The sequence below is a fragment of the Clarias gariepinus genome, chromosome 19, assembly GCF_024256425.1.
Source record: "Clarias gariepinus isolate MV-2021 ecotype Netherlands chromosome 19, CGAR_prim_01v2, whole genome shotgun sequence".
Taxonomy (NCBI): Eukaryota; Metazoa; Chordata; class Actinopteri; order Siluriformes; family Clariidae; genus Clarias; species Clarias gariepinus.
This window is the reverse complement of record NC_071118.1, coordinates 25,679,525-25,697,344: the sequence shown is the minus strand read 5'-3', so window position 1 is coordinate 25,697,344 and position 17,820 is coordinate 25,679,525. Positions and strand designations below refer to the sequence as shown.

The window sequence follows — 17,820 nt, the reverse complement described above, 5'->3', positions numbered from 1 at the left end:
GTCTGACTTGAGTCTTCATGATTCACTTGTCTCGTGTTGGGAAAAAAAAAGTTTCAGGAGGGTCAAATTATCAGGCTGCATCTTGCAAAGAAAACAACTCAGGGGATTTGAAATTACTGAAACTTGGTTAAGAACCATTTACCACTTAAACACTTATTGAAGTCGCAAAAAAATTGTTTAAAAAAAAAATCAACAGTAAAAAACGGAGCTATGTTAGATACATACAACGTGATGTGTAAGAACTGGGACTAAACAGCCGTGTAACCAATCCTTGGTTAGTGAGACAAATCAGAAAAAAAGGCTTCAATTTGCTAGAAAGCATAAAGATTGGACTTTGGAGAAATAAAATAAAAGTGACCAACGAGAAGTAACATTAGACAATGTGGAGAATTTTCCCTCCATTCCTGATCGATAAATTGAGAATATAAGAATAAAGTCTTTACTTCCGACTTTTTTTCTTTAGGTACCTGATGGAAGAAGGAGGTTCCACCCTTATTATGCAGTATGTAAAGAACAGCAGTTTATTCAGCGTATAGCTCACACGATTTTTACATTAATAGAAAATATAGAGTTTATGCAAGAGTAAATTAAAATGGTATTTAGTGTTAGGATTTGCAGCATGTTCCTGGACGGAAAAAGTCTTCATTAAATTTTTTTGTCTATTACGCAATTAAATATCTAGTCATCGATTGTGCATGCAATTCAATTAATGCGGCCATAAGATTAAATCAGAGTAGTGCGTCCGTGAGATGCGGGATATTTTTTCTGTCCTCTGTTTTGATGTTTGATGTTTTTGTTAACGTGTGTCGTGTGCACCGGTAATGAAATCTGTCATAGAAATTAAATTCCCCCAATATCTGTTGATATCGCTCCAATATCCTCCAATATTGCTGAAAAAGATCCTGAATTTACACAGATGATAGAAGAAAACCTATTTCAGTAGATTATTAGTCCGAATGTAGAAGTGTAGAGTTCCAGTGTTAACCCGTCACTCTGCGTCTAAGCCTGAAAACAGATAAATGTTTGTTTAGTGTTAACTTACTGCTCAGGTCCTGTTCAGGCTGCAGATCCCTCACGCAACACACACAATGGCCCGACCCTCTCATCTGCTCATGCACACACTTCTTTTTTTTTTTTTCTTCTCCCCACCATCACGCAGCTGTATGCAGACTATGAAACATTAACATGTGATGCACGGTGCTTTCCTGCCTTCATGAAATTTTCATAAAACGATATGCAAGCCAGGCATTTCTGTAAGAGGGCAGACATCGCAGATCAGCAGTCGAATAATGCACACGGAGCAGTTTGGATTTGTTAGAGAAGAAAACGGTTATTTTGTCACGGTCATAAAGTGACTGCACAAATCCGAATTCACCAGCTTCATTTTGACCTCGCGGGTAGTCGCTCCGCGTGCTTGGCAGATCCTCATAAACGAATCACGCGGCCAGCTGCATCGTAGCCGCTCTCGCTCGAACACACTCGGAGTGTAAAAGCAGAGAAATGAGCATCGGCTATTTTCGCATCACACGTAACCTCATTCTGCTCGGAGGCTAAAATAAGAACGTTGAGGCTTTGTGGATGAAAAGGGTGTGGATATACCAAAATCATATACCATGATAAAGTCATCTCTACAGCAGTAGTTAGAGTGAGTTTGCTAAAAAACATTATTTCCAGTTGCATCACGTTTTAAAATCTTCCAAACGAATATATATGTATATATTTTGTCAACAACAAATATACCCTACAGAAAAGGGAAATGAACATATATGTATGTTTGTGTTAACAGTTTTTTAAACTCATGTCATTTAAAGGTCCCATATTGTACGGATTCATGAACAAGTTAACGCAGGTCTCCAAGCTCCTCAAAGTATGTGTGTGTGTGATTATGTAAATAAGCTACTGCTAAACCACGCCCCTCTAGCAGGGCTTTAAAAAAAGGCGGGGTCTTCTCATATGAGGTCACAATAGGCAAAAATCTAATTGGCTTAATCCACACATGTCGACAATATGTACGGTACACAAGTCAACAAAAGTTGAAATTTCTGGGCCAGAAATTTCAGTAAAAAATATATATATATATATTTTGCATGAATATTAAAACATGAATACTAATGAAGTCTACATTTACACTTACAGATTTCACCTTTAATGGACAAAATAAACTTGTACATGGTTCCATGTTTTTCTGAAGCTGCTGAATTATATAGATTTTTTTTTCTTCTTTTCTTGTGGATTATTTGCATATTTAAAGCCACATTGTCCACAAGTCAGGCCAAGTATTCATGCCAGTATGATGTCTTTAGCTATGACCGTCCGCTTAGTTGTGGGAGAAAGTGAGAGCAACAGGCTGAGGATAAACGCTGCTTACACCCGTCTGCATCATTCATAATCATGGCCTTGTTTAACTAGAAATGTTGGAGCTGTATTCCTCATAAAAGCTTCTTTGCTGCTGCTTCCCTCACACTTGTCTGGCTGCTTTATGAATTAATTATGTGTTGTTGTTGTTTTTTTTTTACATGTGAATAGAAAAAACCTAAGGTGAGACGCCCATAGCCATGATCTGATGAACTGATATAGTTTTTCACTTGGTAGTTTAACAGTTTGGTGTCTTTGATGTCTTATGGTTGATCTGCAGTGAGTGAGTGAGTGGGAGAAGATTACAGCTCACAGAAGGAGGAAAAGATCAGCATGAGCTTTAGACGAAAGCCAGTCTGCAGGATCAACTGGTGAAAAAACCCAGAATATCCATCGACTGATCCCCAGAATTGTTTTTGTTTTTGTTTTTTTTTTACTTTTAAGAAAAAAAAAAATCCTTCAGTTTTAAGCATTGAGCTGTTTGGTAGAAATTAGGGCTGGTGTGTTTTGAGTGTAAGAAACAGATTTGATTCAGTTTAAGGTCTCGTAATGTTATTTCTAATAAGGTTTTAAAGTTGCAAATGAGGTTTAGGGGATTTTAGAATCATTTAAAGAACCTGACTCAGCATAGTGGGAGAAAAAGCTGAGCTTGTTGGTATTTTATGTCAATTATTTAAATTATGTAAAAAGCATCCAAGCGTTTTGGAAAGAGGACCATTATTATGAGCTTGTAGTTTCATGCTGTTCCACTCAAAGAATTAGGTGTACAGCTTGAAATTTTTCGTAGAATGCGTTTTTACTCTTAGAGCCGTGTCCTGAATTCCTCCTAATCAAAAGTCCCGGTTTCACTTGAACGCCCCTCATAAAAAGTAAGTTGTGAAATCGATTTTCTTCCTGCTTTTAAAACATGCTTGTATTGATCCGAATGTCCTCTTAAATCATGTTTGTGGTGCGAGCACTTTTGACACGAATGCACTCCAGTTGTGTTTACTCACGTCCTTTCACATACGGCCTTCTTTTCTCTCCTCCGTTCTTTCTCTCTCATATTCATATAAAAAAATAAAACATGCATTTTTCTCTGTATCACCGCCTGAGCGTGGTATTTAATTCTCTTAACTCCAAAGTGTGTGTGTGTGTTAAAACTCAAGCTGAAATACCCCTCAGAAGCAACATTTCTTATACATCAAACACCCCTTAATTCACTCCTAAACCAAACGTGCTGTTTCAGTGTCTATGTAAATGAGCAACCTCTGAGCCACGCCCCTCCAGTAAACAGCTTAGCTGAGCAACAATCCAGGGAAGGGAATCTTCTTATATGAGGTCACAATAGAGGTTGAAAATCTGATTGACTTGAGCCTTGGCCAATACAAAAATGAAAAAAAAAAATGTTATGTACATCACACACACTAGAGACACAGCAGAATGTATAAATATGACCCCAAAGTGAATTTTGCATGAAAGGATGGTGCATAATTTTGAAGCCCCCATCTGATCCCAAGGGGGCAGGGGTGGCTTAAAGGGGTGGCTCGGGAGGTATGTTGGTGTATTGCTGACCAGGACGTCCCCAGTTGCCGCTGTTGGACTCTTGAGCAAGGACCTTCACCCCCAAGTGATCAAATAGAATCGGGCATCGAGCTGGCAACCCGAGCTTGTAAATAACTGCAACAGAAACAGCGGATATATTCTCAAGGCAATTCATAATTGCACTTATGAATGAAAAGACACAGGCCTCTTTCTATCTAGTGTATAGATTATGTACAGTGTGTAGTTGTAATTTCTGACCCAGTGCAATAAAAAAAAAAAGCAATGCAATGGATGTGTTGCAAAGCCGTGGCTCTTGCGTGACAGTTATTTTTGGACCCATTTGCGACATAGGAGACCAACAACCGGGAGTGAAGCAATATTTATGGTTTCATTGCGGTAATTAATTTTTTTGCTATGTTGATTTAAGAGACAGCACATTTTTCACAAAAAATGAAAAAACAAACAACCATCCCACCCACCGGGTGATAGCAGTGTTGACACCTCGGCGTGTGAGAGGAGTTGATTTTCTCAGTGAATTCATTGTTGATCAAGTGTCATGCTGAATGAAGCTTTTCCTGCTGCTGCTGCTCCTCCGAGGAACTTTCTAGCAAGAACTTGTCAAGCGCCTTTCTGTCCAGCTGAGCTTCCTGCAGGAAACGCCTGTTCGGACAAAGTGGATTTTTAACGCTGCCTCTCTGCAGGTATTTCCTGAGAGACTCGGCTAGAAGCATTGTTGTTTTTGCCTTCCTGCATGGAGGAGATTACTCATCAGCTTCCAAGCTTCACACAAACACACACACACACACACACATAGAGACATGTGGAGAGCTGTCAGAAGAGCCCTTTTGCTCTGTTAATCACTGCACTCTACACACACATACAAACAAGCCCATGCCCACCGTCTCCATTAAAGATGAACAACGCAGCCTTTTATAACCCCCCCTGTCCCCCTGTTTTGGACAACCTACTGTTCTGATGCTCACTGATGCCTGTGTCTCTCCACAGCCCAATGATCCAGTCACTAATATCTGCCAGGCGGCAGACAAGCAGCTCTTCACCCTGGTGGAATGGGCCAAGAGGATCCCGCACTTCTCTGAACTGCCCTTGGACGATCAGGTCATCCTGCTGCGAGCAGGCAAGTGCATGTACACCTTTACTGACTCCATGCATACACACTTGAGCACTCCTTTTATTTGTACAGTACAAGCATACACGTTTTACAAATAGTGCTTTTAGGATTTGCTGTAATAGTGTTGGAGAAAAATATATCATATTTATATATTTCATTATCATATGATTCTGTGATCATTCTAAGATCAACCTTCAACAGAGGCTCTCCATTACGAATTTTTTACATTTTGCAAGAAATTTGCATCGGCATAGAAAGCAATCTCAGCATATGTACCGAACTGAACGCTAGCCAAGTTGCATGTATATTCAGGAGCCGCTTAAAACTTGTTTGGGTCGCCTCCGAGTGGCGCAGTGGTAAAGTGCTCGCCCTATCATCTGGAGATCACTGGTTCGAATTCCGGGTGATGCTGTAACCTCTCGCAGCCGGAGGTCTAGAGGGAGCTGATTGGCCGAGCTCCCTCTCAGAGGGGAGGGATGGGAAGTACTTAGTGCTCCTACATTAATCACGGCTCTACAGCCAATCAGGGGCGTTTGTGAGCTCACACAAGCGGAAGGAGTGGATAGCGCTGTCCTCCGAGTGTGTTACGCCGCCCCAATTATGCGTGAGCAAGCAGTTCGAAAAGATGCGGTCGGCTGGCGTCACATGGTTCGGAGGAAACACGTGATAGTCTTTGGGCCTCTCGACTGATTGGTAGTGGAGGCCCCCTAGTGACGGGGAGGAATTAGACATGACTAAATTAGGGATAAAATCTGGAAAAAAACTTGTTTGGGTCAGTGGATTTTGTTTCGGATTTTATTTCAGATTTTACTTTATTCGTATTCCGAGATTCCGCTGTAATTACCTTCGAACCATGAATATTAAAGGAAAAATGTAATGCATGGGAAACTGAATACATGAAAACTTTGAAGCCTGCCAGTTCATGGTCAGATAAATTCTGTTCCGTGTTCTCCTCCAGTTTTTCATGCAGCGTAAAAAGGTCTGCCTATAAAGCATTTCGGTCATAAAACCATTTGCCGTTGTACGTCAAGGTGACTGGTACTCATCCGAGTAAAACTCATAAAGTCCCCATGGATGAGGGATAAAAGATTCTTGCATAATTTAAGGAACCATCCTGCATTCGACTTAGCTTAGAAGCAAGAAGCTCGAAGTTCATAAATAAGCGCTATTATGTTTACTACTAATGCTGTGAGCAGCCTTGTTGATTTGATGTCATGACTTGGGTTAAAAGCGCTATACAAATAAAATTTCATTGAATTGAACATGCCTGAGCTCAGGGTCCCAAATTTCTGATTAAAAATTCCGACTAGACTGGGCTTTTTCTTTAATTTTATGTAAGTGTAGATTGATTTGTACTTAGCAATACTTTTCATTCGCCATCATCGTTTTATTATTTACATTTTTTTTCCCATTTTTCTCCAGGATGGAACGAGCTGCTCATTGCGTCGTTCTCGCACCGCTCCATAGCCGTAAAGGACGGAATTCTGCTTGCCACCGGGCTCCACGTGCACAGGAACAGCGCCCACAGTGCCGGAGTGGGAGCTATATTCGACAGGTCAGAGGTCACAAGATTTTAGGGCACTACTGATTAGCTTTTTTAGATTAGATAAATGATCTCAAGCAAATACACAACGAAACTGGTAAATATTCCACTTTAACAGCGTTAGGAGCATGCACTTTTTAGTTGTTCAGTGGCGAGCTCCTTTTTAATGAGGTTCGTTGAAAAATGCCAGCGCACAGACATGATTTCATCAAGTTTTACCACCGCAAGGGCAGGAGGAGGAACCTTGGCATTTTCCCCAGCGGACATCAAAGAGAGAAGGGCAGAAAGCCTGAGCTCTTTTATCGATTAACATCAGTAATCATTAAAGATTCACATATGCAGGTGGTAGAGGTCATGCAGAAATAATGAGCTACTCAGACAGAAAGTGCAAAAGGAAATCCATTTGCGTGTCATTTGTGCTGGAAGTTGAAGCAGCAGGGGCAGCTAAGCCACTGTGCCTGTGGGCTGTGCACTATAAATGCCTGGACTGACCTTCTCATGCTGTGCACAAGAACGATCACGACAAGACGGAGCGCTCTAAATCAAGCAACACGGAATTTCTCTCCCAATTTCTTCATCCTCAGACGATCGTCAGAGAAAGAAATCATGAAAGTGGCTGGGTTTTAAGGAATAAAATATTTTGGGTTGTACTGTTATTGGAATGGACAATATGGTTTGTCGCCTTGTACCTAAAGGGTCCGAGTTCGATTCCCACCTCGCGTCTGTTGCATGTTCACCTTGTGCTTGGTGGGTTTCCTCCGGGGTACTCCGGGTTCCTCCCACAGTCCAGAGACATCCAGATTAGGCTGATTGGCGTTCCCAAATTGCTCATAGCAATTTGTGAATGTGTGTGTGAATGTGTGTATGTGTGTGTACCCTATGATGGATTGGCACCCCATCCAGGGTCTTACCCCGCCTCATGCCCTAAGTCTCCTGGAATAGGCTCCAGGCCCCCCTGCGACGCTGTATACGCGATAAAGCGGTATAGATCAATAAGTAAGTGAAAGAGTGATGTAGATTGATGCATTGTAATTTTATTCACTTACAATCACAAAAACAAACAAAGTTAAATCTCCTTTTTTCCCCTCTAAGTCAGTACGATAAAAATGCAATTTGGCACATTACCAGGAAAGTTCTCGCTGCTGAAATTTCAGTCCGAAAACTCAGTTACAGCTTCACTTTTAACGGTAACAAAGCAATAATACAACACGAAAAAACATCTTACTGAAAACCTTTTTTTTTTATTCTAAAATCGGATTAAATCGAGCCTCCTCTGTACAAACCCAAGCGTAAGTTAATATAAAACCGTGATTTGAATTAAAGCCAGAACTTTAGTCAGAGCTGCTAGTGTACAAATTTCATCAACGCCATCTGGCCAATCAGAATCAAGAATTCAAGAGGGCTGTGCTATAATGAGATATAACCTGCGTGAGGTTTTTAACTGTGTGTGGGTTTTTTTTTCAGAGTGCTCACAGAGTTGGTGTCAAAGATGAGGGATATGCAGATGGATAAAACAGAGCTGGGATGCCTACGAGCCATAGTGCTGTTCAACCCAGGTAGCGTTCAAAAACCTCCTTTATATAAAACCTTGGACTTCTATCTTCATTCTTAAACATTTTTCCAGTATAACAGGGTACATTTTCCTGCTCATCCTTATGCTTGCCCATTTTTCCTGTTTCCAACACATCGACTTCAAGAACTGGGTATTCGCTCTCGACCTAACATATTCCGCCCCTTGATAGGTGCCTTTCTGTACTTTAATATAATTGTGTTGAATATAGTACTGCGGTACCATGGCATAGAAATTGAATCCGTTCTAAAGGCGAGATGTTGGTTAGCAAAACACATTTTCCCATAGGAAATAATGTAAATGCAGATAAGCCGTTCCAACCACCTAAAAATTTACCTAAAAAAACGAATTATATATTTGCCTAAATATACCTAACCTAAGTATATTTTTAGTATTTATATTAAAGTGCCGGAGATCGCTAGTTTGATTCCCGGGTGATGCAGCCGGAGGTCTAGAGGGAGCTGATTGGTCGAGCTCTCTCAGAGAGGAGGGATCAGAGGTACTTAGTGCTCCCACATTAATCACGGCTCTACAGCCAATTAGGGGTTGAGTGAGCAGTTTGAAAAAGATGCGGTCAGCTGGCATCACGTGGTTCAGAGTAAACACGTGAAAGTCTTCGGCCCTCCCGACTGAGTGGTAGTAGTAGCCTAATGTGGGAGCCCCCTAGTGACGCGGAGGAATCGGATACAACTAAATTAGGCGAAAATCAGGAAAAAACATCAGTAGTATTAATAAATAAAAACAATTTAGAAAATACATAAATTAAGTAAAATATGTAATAAATATACATTACACCTCACCTAACCTTAATCCATGATTCGTCTCGGCACCGGCTGCTTTAAAAACAAAACTGAAAGTGGCTCCCTTTCCTTTTTTCTGCCGTGCTCAATAACATGGTGGTGTCTTCACTAAATCTTGCACAAAATGGCAAAAAATAAATAAATAACAATAATAATGTAAGCTCACTTTTCTTGGCTTTTCGCTGACCAAAACAATTTTGGATTGGCTACCGGACATACAACCTAATTGTTTGCTCGTATGATGGAAATGCTTCATATGCCGAGGCTCCTTAAAGCGTTTGTATGCCGAGGTGCCACTATATCTTTATGAATTATGTAAGATACATCAGTAGCTCTTTTTATCCTTTTTTTATTGCTATTTTATTTAATGAGTCCTATATATAAATCAAAAAATGGCTAAAATGCTCTGGAAATGCACAGCTTGATGTCCGAAGCCTCATCATCATTGACCTATGCTGTGTTGCTGGCACGGATCTGTGCCGCTTAAGTTTTGACTAAAAAAGCTTTGATATAAAAGCTACACACAGTGGACCTCCCTGGGGGGAAAAAAAAGACAGTCCTAAACATCCTAAGAGTACCACTCCAACAACAAGCAGCAGTACAGTTAAGTAGAGTCTCTCAAAGCGTGATCCCACTAGATACTGTAGACCAGTGGACAGAGTAAACACACTGTTTAATGAGTCCTGGCACATCAGACAAAGCAAGCAGTCGTTTTTTTCATGAAGATGGCTCAGTGCTTTGTGGCTCCGCTTGTCCTCTTTAAAGCGAGTTACAGAATTACTGCTCCCATTCGCCTAATTAGGAGCTCTCTAAGGAGCACTCCATAGAAATCGATTGAGGTGTGAGCGCAGAGGAAAGAAGGAATTCACTCCCTGCCATACTGTATTATGTTCACGCTCGCTTGCTTCACCGGCCAAATAAAATGCAAAGTTCAGTCCACTCAAATTCTGAAATTTACTGGGGCTGTATCTGGACCCGTTGATGAGCCTTACTCCATATTAATCAGACAATGTGCTTCGTTAAACCTGTATGGGTTTCCCCAGTGATATCATATGAAAAATAATGAAGAATCTGTTGTCACGTCCTGGACGTAGAACTATAGTTGGTAAAGATGTTGTATAAAGAACTCTAGATTCTGAAAGGTACATACCAACCCTATAAAATACAGCCTATCCTTTGTGTTTTGTTGTTGCCTTCCGCATTTTCACATTTCCTCTGGGACACGCTGTGCGTTTATCAGTAATTGTTTTAAAACTGGTAATCTTGCAGCAGCAGAAAAGTGCAAAGTCTCAGCACCCTTCCGAGTTAATAAACACATTTCCCAACCTTCAGTCACTTTTCTTTATAAATATTCTGCGGATCTCAATATTGATTAATTAAATTTGACATTTTTGACAGACCACTGAACAGGAAAAAAAAAACGTTTTTTTTTTCACTTCTAGACTCTAAAGGCCTGTCAAACCCCAGTGAAGTGGAGGCTCTGAGGGAGAAGGTTTACGCCTCTCTGGAGGCATACTGCAAGCATAAATACCCCGATCAACCCGGGAGGTAAGGGGAACCTTATGCACACTTGCACTCAAACTAAGAATTAATTAAATAAGTAAACTGTCAAGCAAGCAACAACGACGAAAATGTCAAGGTGTGTTATATTTAAACATTTTTACATTCATTAATTCGTTAATATTTTGGCTTTGTAAACCAGGACAAGGAAAGACTTTGGCGTACGTGTTCGTTGTATGAAAATGATTCCTAATGCTCATCTATAATCTGAAAGTCCTGGAATCTGGCCGTCCCATCATGGGAGAAGAAAAACTCCATAGATAACCTGATTATTCAGTACATTCAGGTCTGACTTCATTTTATTGCCCCATAACGTTGCTGAGTCTAGACCTGAGCGACTGAAGCAACCCCAGATGGTAACGCTGTCTCCAGAGACTTGGACAGTGGACACTATGCATGATGGGAGCATTGCTTTATGTGCTTCCCTTCTAACCCTGAGTGTCCATCGCACTGGAATAGGGATCAATCTGGACTCATCAGGTCACATGACCTTTTTCCACTGATCCTTTTTTCTTGATTAGTCTTATTAGCTGTTTAGTCCCGATCCTTTGGTTTTTACTCTTGATTTTTTTCACCAAGATCTCTATTCAAGATTTTTGACAGCTCAGCAGTATCCTTCCAGTTTTGTATAGTGTTCGCGGGTTAATAACCCAGTTCCAGTAATTCTCCCTAGTTGTTTTCTTTGCTTGACGCAGCCCAATAAAACCAATGACCCTTCCGAAATGGCGATTTATTTATTTACATTTATTTGTTTTTGGCCGAGCAGTGTATTTTCCTGTAGGTCAACCCTGTGCTTCAACGAGAGTTTTCAGACCTACTTCCAATTTTCTTCCTAATTAAGGGCATAGATTAAATAAATATTTACCCAGCTGTTATACAGACCTGTTATTAAGTGCATCGCTCTACTCCATGTTCCTGGAAGTCTTCATAACAGGGGCGATAAACCGCTCCAAGCTACTTTGTGTCCAAGCTACTTTTTTCTGTGCCGTCTCAGTTTTCAGTTGTGCTGTGTAGTATTATCGTAAAAGTGTATATTCTTATCTGTATGTTTGTGTGTGTATGGAACAGGTTCGCAAAGCTGTTGCTGCGGCTGCCTGCGCTGCGTTCCATCGGCCTTAAGTGTCTAGAACACTTGTTCTTTTTCAAGCTCATCGGGGACACGCCCATCGACACCTTCCTCATGGAGATGTTGGAGGCGCCTCATCAAATGACATAAAGATATCACGACCCTCCTGTCGCCCTGGGAGACTGGGAGGAAGCTAGCACCTCCTTCTTAACAAAGACTCCTCCTTAAATGTGACGTTATACGCTGGACGGGGGCTCAGCAAGCTGTTCCCTCCAATCTGTGTCTCATAACGTGCCCGCAGGGTCTCTTTTTATACTTTGTATAAAGATATAAATAAAAAGATTAATAATTTGAGTGGGACTCTAAAGGCAACAAATAATACAGGACATGATGACTAAACCATAAGTTCATGTAAAAAAAAAAACAACAACAACAAAAAAAAAAAAACAATAAAGGAAGCAAAACACAACAAGAGACTCTTCAGACAGAAGGATTGTTGGAAAGCATGGTCTTGGGAATGATGCGATCGAAGCTGTGGAGATGATCTGGCTCTTGACTTAAGGAAAGGAAAGCTCCACACCAGGCCTTCAACAGTATGAACAACATCTGGCTCCAGATGTCTGGGGATATGAGCGCTCAGAGATGGATTGCACATCAGAGTGTGAATCACGACGATGACGATAACGATAAAGACGAGCTTTCAGATCAGGAGAACCGAGCACCATCTTCACGTGACTTCTGGTTTGAACAATGGGGGAACATTTATGGCTTTGAATGCCCAGGTGTTAACAGCTGTTCCTCAGCGTACTGGTATGAGCGATACCGTCCCACAGTTAAAACCAGATCGTGTGAGGGAACAGGAAACGAAAAACTTTTTTGTTTGTAGGGACTCCACTCACAACTCTCGAAGACTTTTCACTGTGTCTCAGTTCCCGCCCAGACGTACATGGATAGTTTTGAACACGTAGTTTTATTCTCATCGTTTTTTAGCTTTCTGTCCACACATTTTAGGTCACTTAGAACAAAGCTGGCCTTCAAGCTAAAGTAATTTCAGAAAACGTTTACGTCATAGCGCGAGCTGGTCTATATTATTGCTAATTGCTAAATGATGCATTTTAATTCCTCTACCGGTAAATGCGCATGCTCTTGATGTATGACATACTGTCGCCACCTACTTGGACCGTCTTCTCATGTGAGCTTTCTTTTAAATGATCTTTGCATTTTTATGTCGAAATAGATAATTTCTAAATATGTGGGTTGAGATACTTTCGGAAACAGTATTAGTGTGAACAGGGAGAGTTTCTAAAACACTGTCAGTATGAACCAATAACTTTTTTTGTACAACATTGTGGGTGTGAACGGAAATATTTTCAAAACAAGTCAGCATGATTAGAGATATTTTCGAAAACACTGTCAGCATGAACGAATTTCTTTTTCTGTAACACGTTCTGTGGGTGTGAAAGGAGAAATCTTCGAAAACACTGTTAGTGTGAATTTAGAAATTTTCGAAAAAACATTGCTGGTGTAAACTGAGCTATTTTTTTTTTAAAACAGTGTGAACTGATTTTTTTTTTTTCTTTCAAAAACAGTCAGTATAAACGGAAATTTTAAAAACACCATCATTATGGAAAAATTTTTAAAAACAACATTTAGCATGAGATATTTTCGACAGTCAGTATGAGCGAAGAAATTCCTAAAACCCTTGTCAATATGAATGGAGATATTTTTTTAAAAAGCAAGGAAATTTTCGAAAAATATTGTTTGTGAGATCGGCGATAATTTTTAAAAGTACTGCTCATATGGACGTAAATATTTTCTGAAAAAAAAAATTTGTGTGGGTGGATTTTTTTATTTTTTTTGCCTTTTTTTAACAGTAGAATAAAACTATGTTTTTCAAAACCATCCATGTATGTGTGGACGAGGCCTCAGAGAAGTCCAGATCATCACTAAAGCAGGTGGTTTGCGGTACACCAGTTCACCTCCGCCGTAGTCAAGCCCAGGTGTGGACTGCTGCATCACTTGTACACAACGTTACTGCCACACTCAGTATTCATTTCTGTTTCACAACGTGCAATTACCTCTTTCACTCCTCCGTCGTCGGTCCCTGACCCCCCCTAACCCCCCACCCCCACGTCCCTTTCCCTGCAGTTCACCTTATGAGGACGTCTTTGTTTGTTAGCACTTAACCTCATACTCTGAGCCTTACCTGGTTAGTTGGCTCTTGAGGGGGGACAGGGGCCAATGACCATCCACAACCTGCACTTCTCTGGGCAAACCAAGTGTCGTTTAAGATTACATTTTTTTGGTTTTTTTTTTTTTTTTTGTCTCTATCTTTGAGTGTGAAATGTCCTGAGCTTTGTAATGTTTCTATATTCTCCATCTTTGTTTCTTTGTTGTTGTTTCTTTCCCAATGCTGCTGCTGCTGCTTAACTATGCATCTTAGCATTTTTTCCAAAGACTGCCCATGGTGAGGCTGATGTCACCCCCCGCAACAAAATCTCTACAGCACATCAAACCAGCCCTGAGCCTCAGTTTAAGTTTAATTTTGACCTTAAGAGGAGCAGGAGCAGGGATTGGTTCCCCCCGGTGCTAATGTGTACGCGCGCAGAGTTCTGCTGCGAGCGTTTATTTGCAGTGAGGAAATGAGAGAGCTGTTACTTCCCCCTGGTGGATGAGGTGCAACACTGCGTAATTACTTGAAGGAATTAATTGGGGAAAAAATGGCACTTTTTCAATGTATTATATCTTTCATTTATCTGGACAAAGGATCGGACATGGATTCGTAATCGGTTAATATAATTAACTGAATTTCTGTTTTTTCTTTTTTTTTAGAAAAATTTTGAATATTATTGAAGCTGACAGCTGGGGAACTTTTATTCCCCTTAGTTTTAGTTTAATTGCCAGCAGTGATAAGAGTCTTGATCATACAAACATGGTGGTGGAAAATCGTTAAATTGTAAAGAAAAACTAAACAAAATCTAGTTAATCAGACAAGATATGATTACTGATCTGGAGTATACAGCGGTACCTCGGCATATGGATTGTTCTTACAGCGGAATTTCGTATTGCGAAACACATTTTCCCATAGGAAATAATGTAAATGCAGATAATCTGTTCCAGCCACCCAAATATATTACCAATATTACCATTTTCCAACACTATAATCATATTCTTTGCATATAAAATCAATCAAAATATTTGGAAAAAAAAGTTATCTAAATGAAAAAAAAAATAGGCATTAAACCTCATTTAACCTTTATTTATGATTCCTCTTGGCACCGGCTGCTTTTTATGTTGGTTGTATGCCAAAAATGCTTCGTATGCTAAAGCAAATTTCTTGCAAAAATTTCAGTTCTTAAGGTGAAAATTCATAAGGTGTAGCGTTCGTATGCCGAGGATCCACCGTATTTACTCTTTTAGTTTTGGCACTGGAGCTATGATGCTAATCTAGCTAACTAGGAATGGTACCCAAAGACTTTTCCTCAGATAATATTCAGGTATTTAGACACGTAGGACACAGTTTGACCTACTGGTTTCACAGAACCATCAGCCCAAAACACAGTCCAAAATTTTATTCGTTTTAAATCACAGAGGTCCTGCTACTTAATCAATAATTGTCAGTGACACAGATAATTGGTGTATGCTAGTTATTTTAATTAATTTATCTTTTTTTTTTGCCTGGTTGTGTTAGCAATGTTGCTACTTTTTTTTTTTTTTACTTCACCCTACCTGACATCAGAACAGATTGTTGAAAAGCATTTTGTCCTTCTCCATGATCACCAAAGCATTACATTATTTACCACCTAAAGCTAATATATCAGGGCATTGGAGGCTCAGTGCTACTGTGGGTTTCCCACCATAAATGATACGAGCCTAAAAATGCCATGCGGCTCAATTCCCACCCAATGCCGAAACTCCAGCCACCGGATGCAGTACCGGTTCCAAGCCCGGATAAAATGTGAGGGTTGCGTCATGAAGAAACCTGTGCCGAGGTGTGTACGTGGCGGATGGTTCACGGTGGCGACCCCTCGATGGGAGCAGCTGAAAGACTGTGTGTGTAAATGGCGTTCTTCAGCTGTGTATATGATGGCAGATGCTTGTGGAAAAGATCTTGCCTGCAGAAGATTTCCATTACTTGTAAGCAACATTAGCTTTGTCGCTCCAGTCCGAAACTAAAGAAACAAACGCCAGACCCCCAACGCCTCTTGGCTGAGCAGTTATATTTGATTTTCTCAAGAATTGCCTTGTAAAAAAAAAAAAATTATTCACAGGAATTGACTCAAAACCAAATTACTCCTTGACAAATCAGGTTTTGAGGCAAGAATTGTCACAGGGTTCCTGAAGCCATATACAGATTTGTGAAATTGCTTACAACCAAGACGCGCTCTCCTGCAACCAACACAAGTCCTCTGACCTTAAAGATCGTCATCGCTTTATATATATATATATATATATATATATATATATATATATATATAAAGCCTTTACGATGACGATATATACATATATACCCTAAAGCTATATTTTGTCTATATGTACATGTGTATATATTTAGAAATACAAATATATAGAAATATACAATTCTTTCCTTAAATGTTCCCAGTGTTTTAGTGTTAGCAGAGAGACAAGTGCTTCGTGCCCTACTTTAGAAAACAGGCCTAATTGCACTGTGTAATATTCGGAAAGGTTTTAGAAAGGAGTGTTTTATATTTTGTAAAAAAAAAAAAACCTGATTGCTGAAGTACTAGCAGGTCTAAGCGCTAACACATGATCACGCACCAGCTCCTTCACTGTTTTACAATCACAATCATGCTTACGAGACCTAAAGAACTGCGACGACAAGCCAAAAAAAAAAAAAAAAGGAAATACAAAAAAACAAGAGGCAAAGAAGAAGCCGTTTGCTCTGTCGGCTGTGTATATACAACACGGCGATCCATGAAACGGGTTTTATTCAGGTGCATTTTTTAAAACCTGGGTCTTTTCAACTATCAATTAAGTGATAATCAGGAACATCTTTGATTGTGATTATGATTATGATGATTGTGATCCGAATCGACTCGATGAGTACAGGCTGAACAGGGAACTAAAGGAGAAAGGGGGAGAAGGTTATGTAATTGCCTAACGAGGATGACCTTTGACCGTAACACAATCACTTGTTTAGTTGCTACACAGAGAGACACCTAAAAAGATCTATTTTTGTACAAATGTAATTTTATCACGTGCTTATTTCTTCATACCTTCCTTCATACCTCCTACGTGGGCTGTTGTATACATTGTGTAAATGTTAATTTGATATGGGAAAGAGTCGAGACACTCAGACCTCTATAAAAGTCGGGGACGGGAACCGAGAGGCCCTTTTGCAGCTTTTGCCTGTACTTTACCTTTTTGTTTTTGTTTTGTTTCCTATTTCATGTCACTGAGTGACAGGATCCTCTGCCTAATTTTTTTTTGTCTGTTTTCGAGATGTTATTTGTGCTTTGTTCGTTGTTGTTCTTTCATGAAAGTAAGAAAAAAAAATAAAAGTTTAAAAAGATTACAGTTTTTGTTGTTGCACATTGTATTATATCCATTTGCCATTAAATTTTTGATTTAGGTTTTAAAAACCCATTATTACTACATTTGTGCATTAGCACTGTGGCCTTGCAGCTCCAGGGTCATGGGTTCGAGTCTCATCTCGGGTCTGCGTACATGGAGTTTTAGGGGGTGCTCCATCCAGAGTAGGCTAATTGGCTTTTCCAAATTCACCATAGTGTGTGTGCTTATGTGCCCCGGATTCACTATCTTCCCACGACCCTGCACAGGATAAACGCTTTGGAGAACGATTGAATAAAAATGCATTTTCATTACAATTGCAAATATTATATACAGTATATATTCTTTATGGAAATGAATACACGAAATCTCTTTACATGCCTGTGGATTTGAAGGTGCGCAAGTATGATGAAAGTATAAAAATATATTAAATATTTAAAAAAAGATATGGCTACAGAGACCCAATTCTGTCCTAAGCTGATACTACTACATGTTTGGTTGAGGTGTATAAGGTTTTACTGCCTGTGCAGGTTTCCTTCATTTTTTTTTTTTTTCCTTTAACCTCTCCAAAACAATTGTGTAAATACACAAAAAACTACAAATACTAAGACATACTGGCAACAACATCCATGATAGCTAATTTTTACAGGTTTTATATTATACTTCTACTTCCGTTATGCTACATGTATTGAGGTTTATCTTAGACAAGTTCAAAAGGTATAGCTTTAAATGCAAATTGTA

General features: G+C 39.8%; 1 protein-coding gene across 4 annotated transcripts in view; it reads left to right on the top strand.

Annotated features, from left to right (window-relative positions):
• rxraa (retinoid X receptor, alpha a) overlaps positions 1-17,083 on the top strand; it is a 108,609-nt gene extending 91,526 nt beyond the window's left edge. For all 4 annotated transcript variants that reach the window (XM_053478230.1, XM_053478228.1, XM_053478229.1 and 1 more), the window contains exons 7-11: positions 4,885-5,014; positions 6,431-6,563; positions 8,016-8,107; positions 10,364-10,469; positions 11,550-17,083. In XM_053478230.1, the coding sequence (XP_053334205.1) occupies positions 4,885-5,014; positions 6,431-6,563; positions 8,016-8,107; positions 10,364-10,469; positions 11,550-11,697 (609 nt within the window). In that variant the 3' untranslated portion in view covers positions 11,698-17,083. The remainder of the gene's footprint in view (positions 1-4,884; positions 5,015-6,430; positions 6,564-8,015; positions 8,108-10,363; positions 10,470-11,549) is intronic.
• The last annotated feature ends 737 nt before the right edge of the window (positions 17,084-17,820 follow it).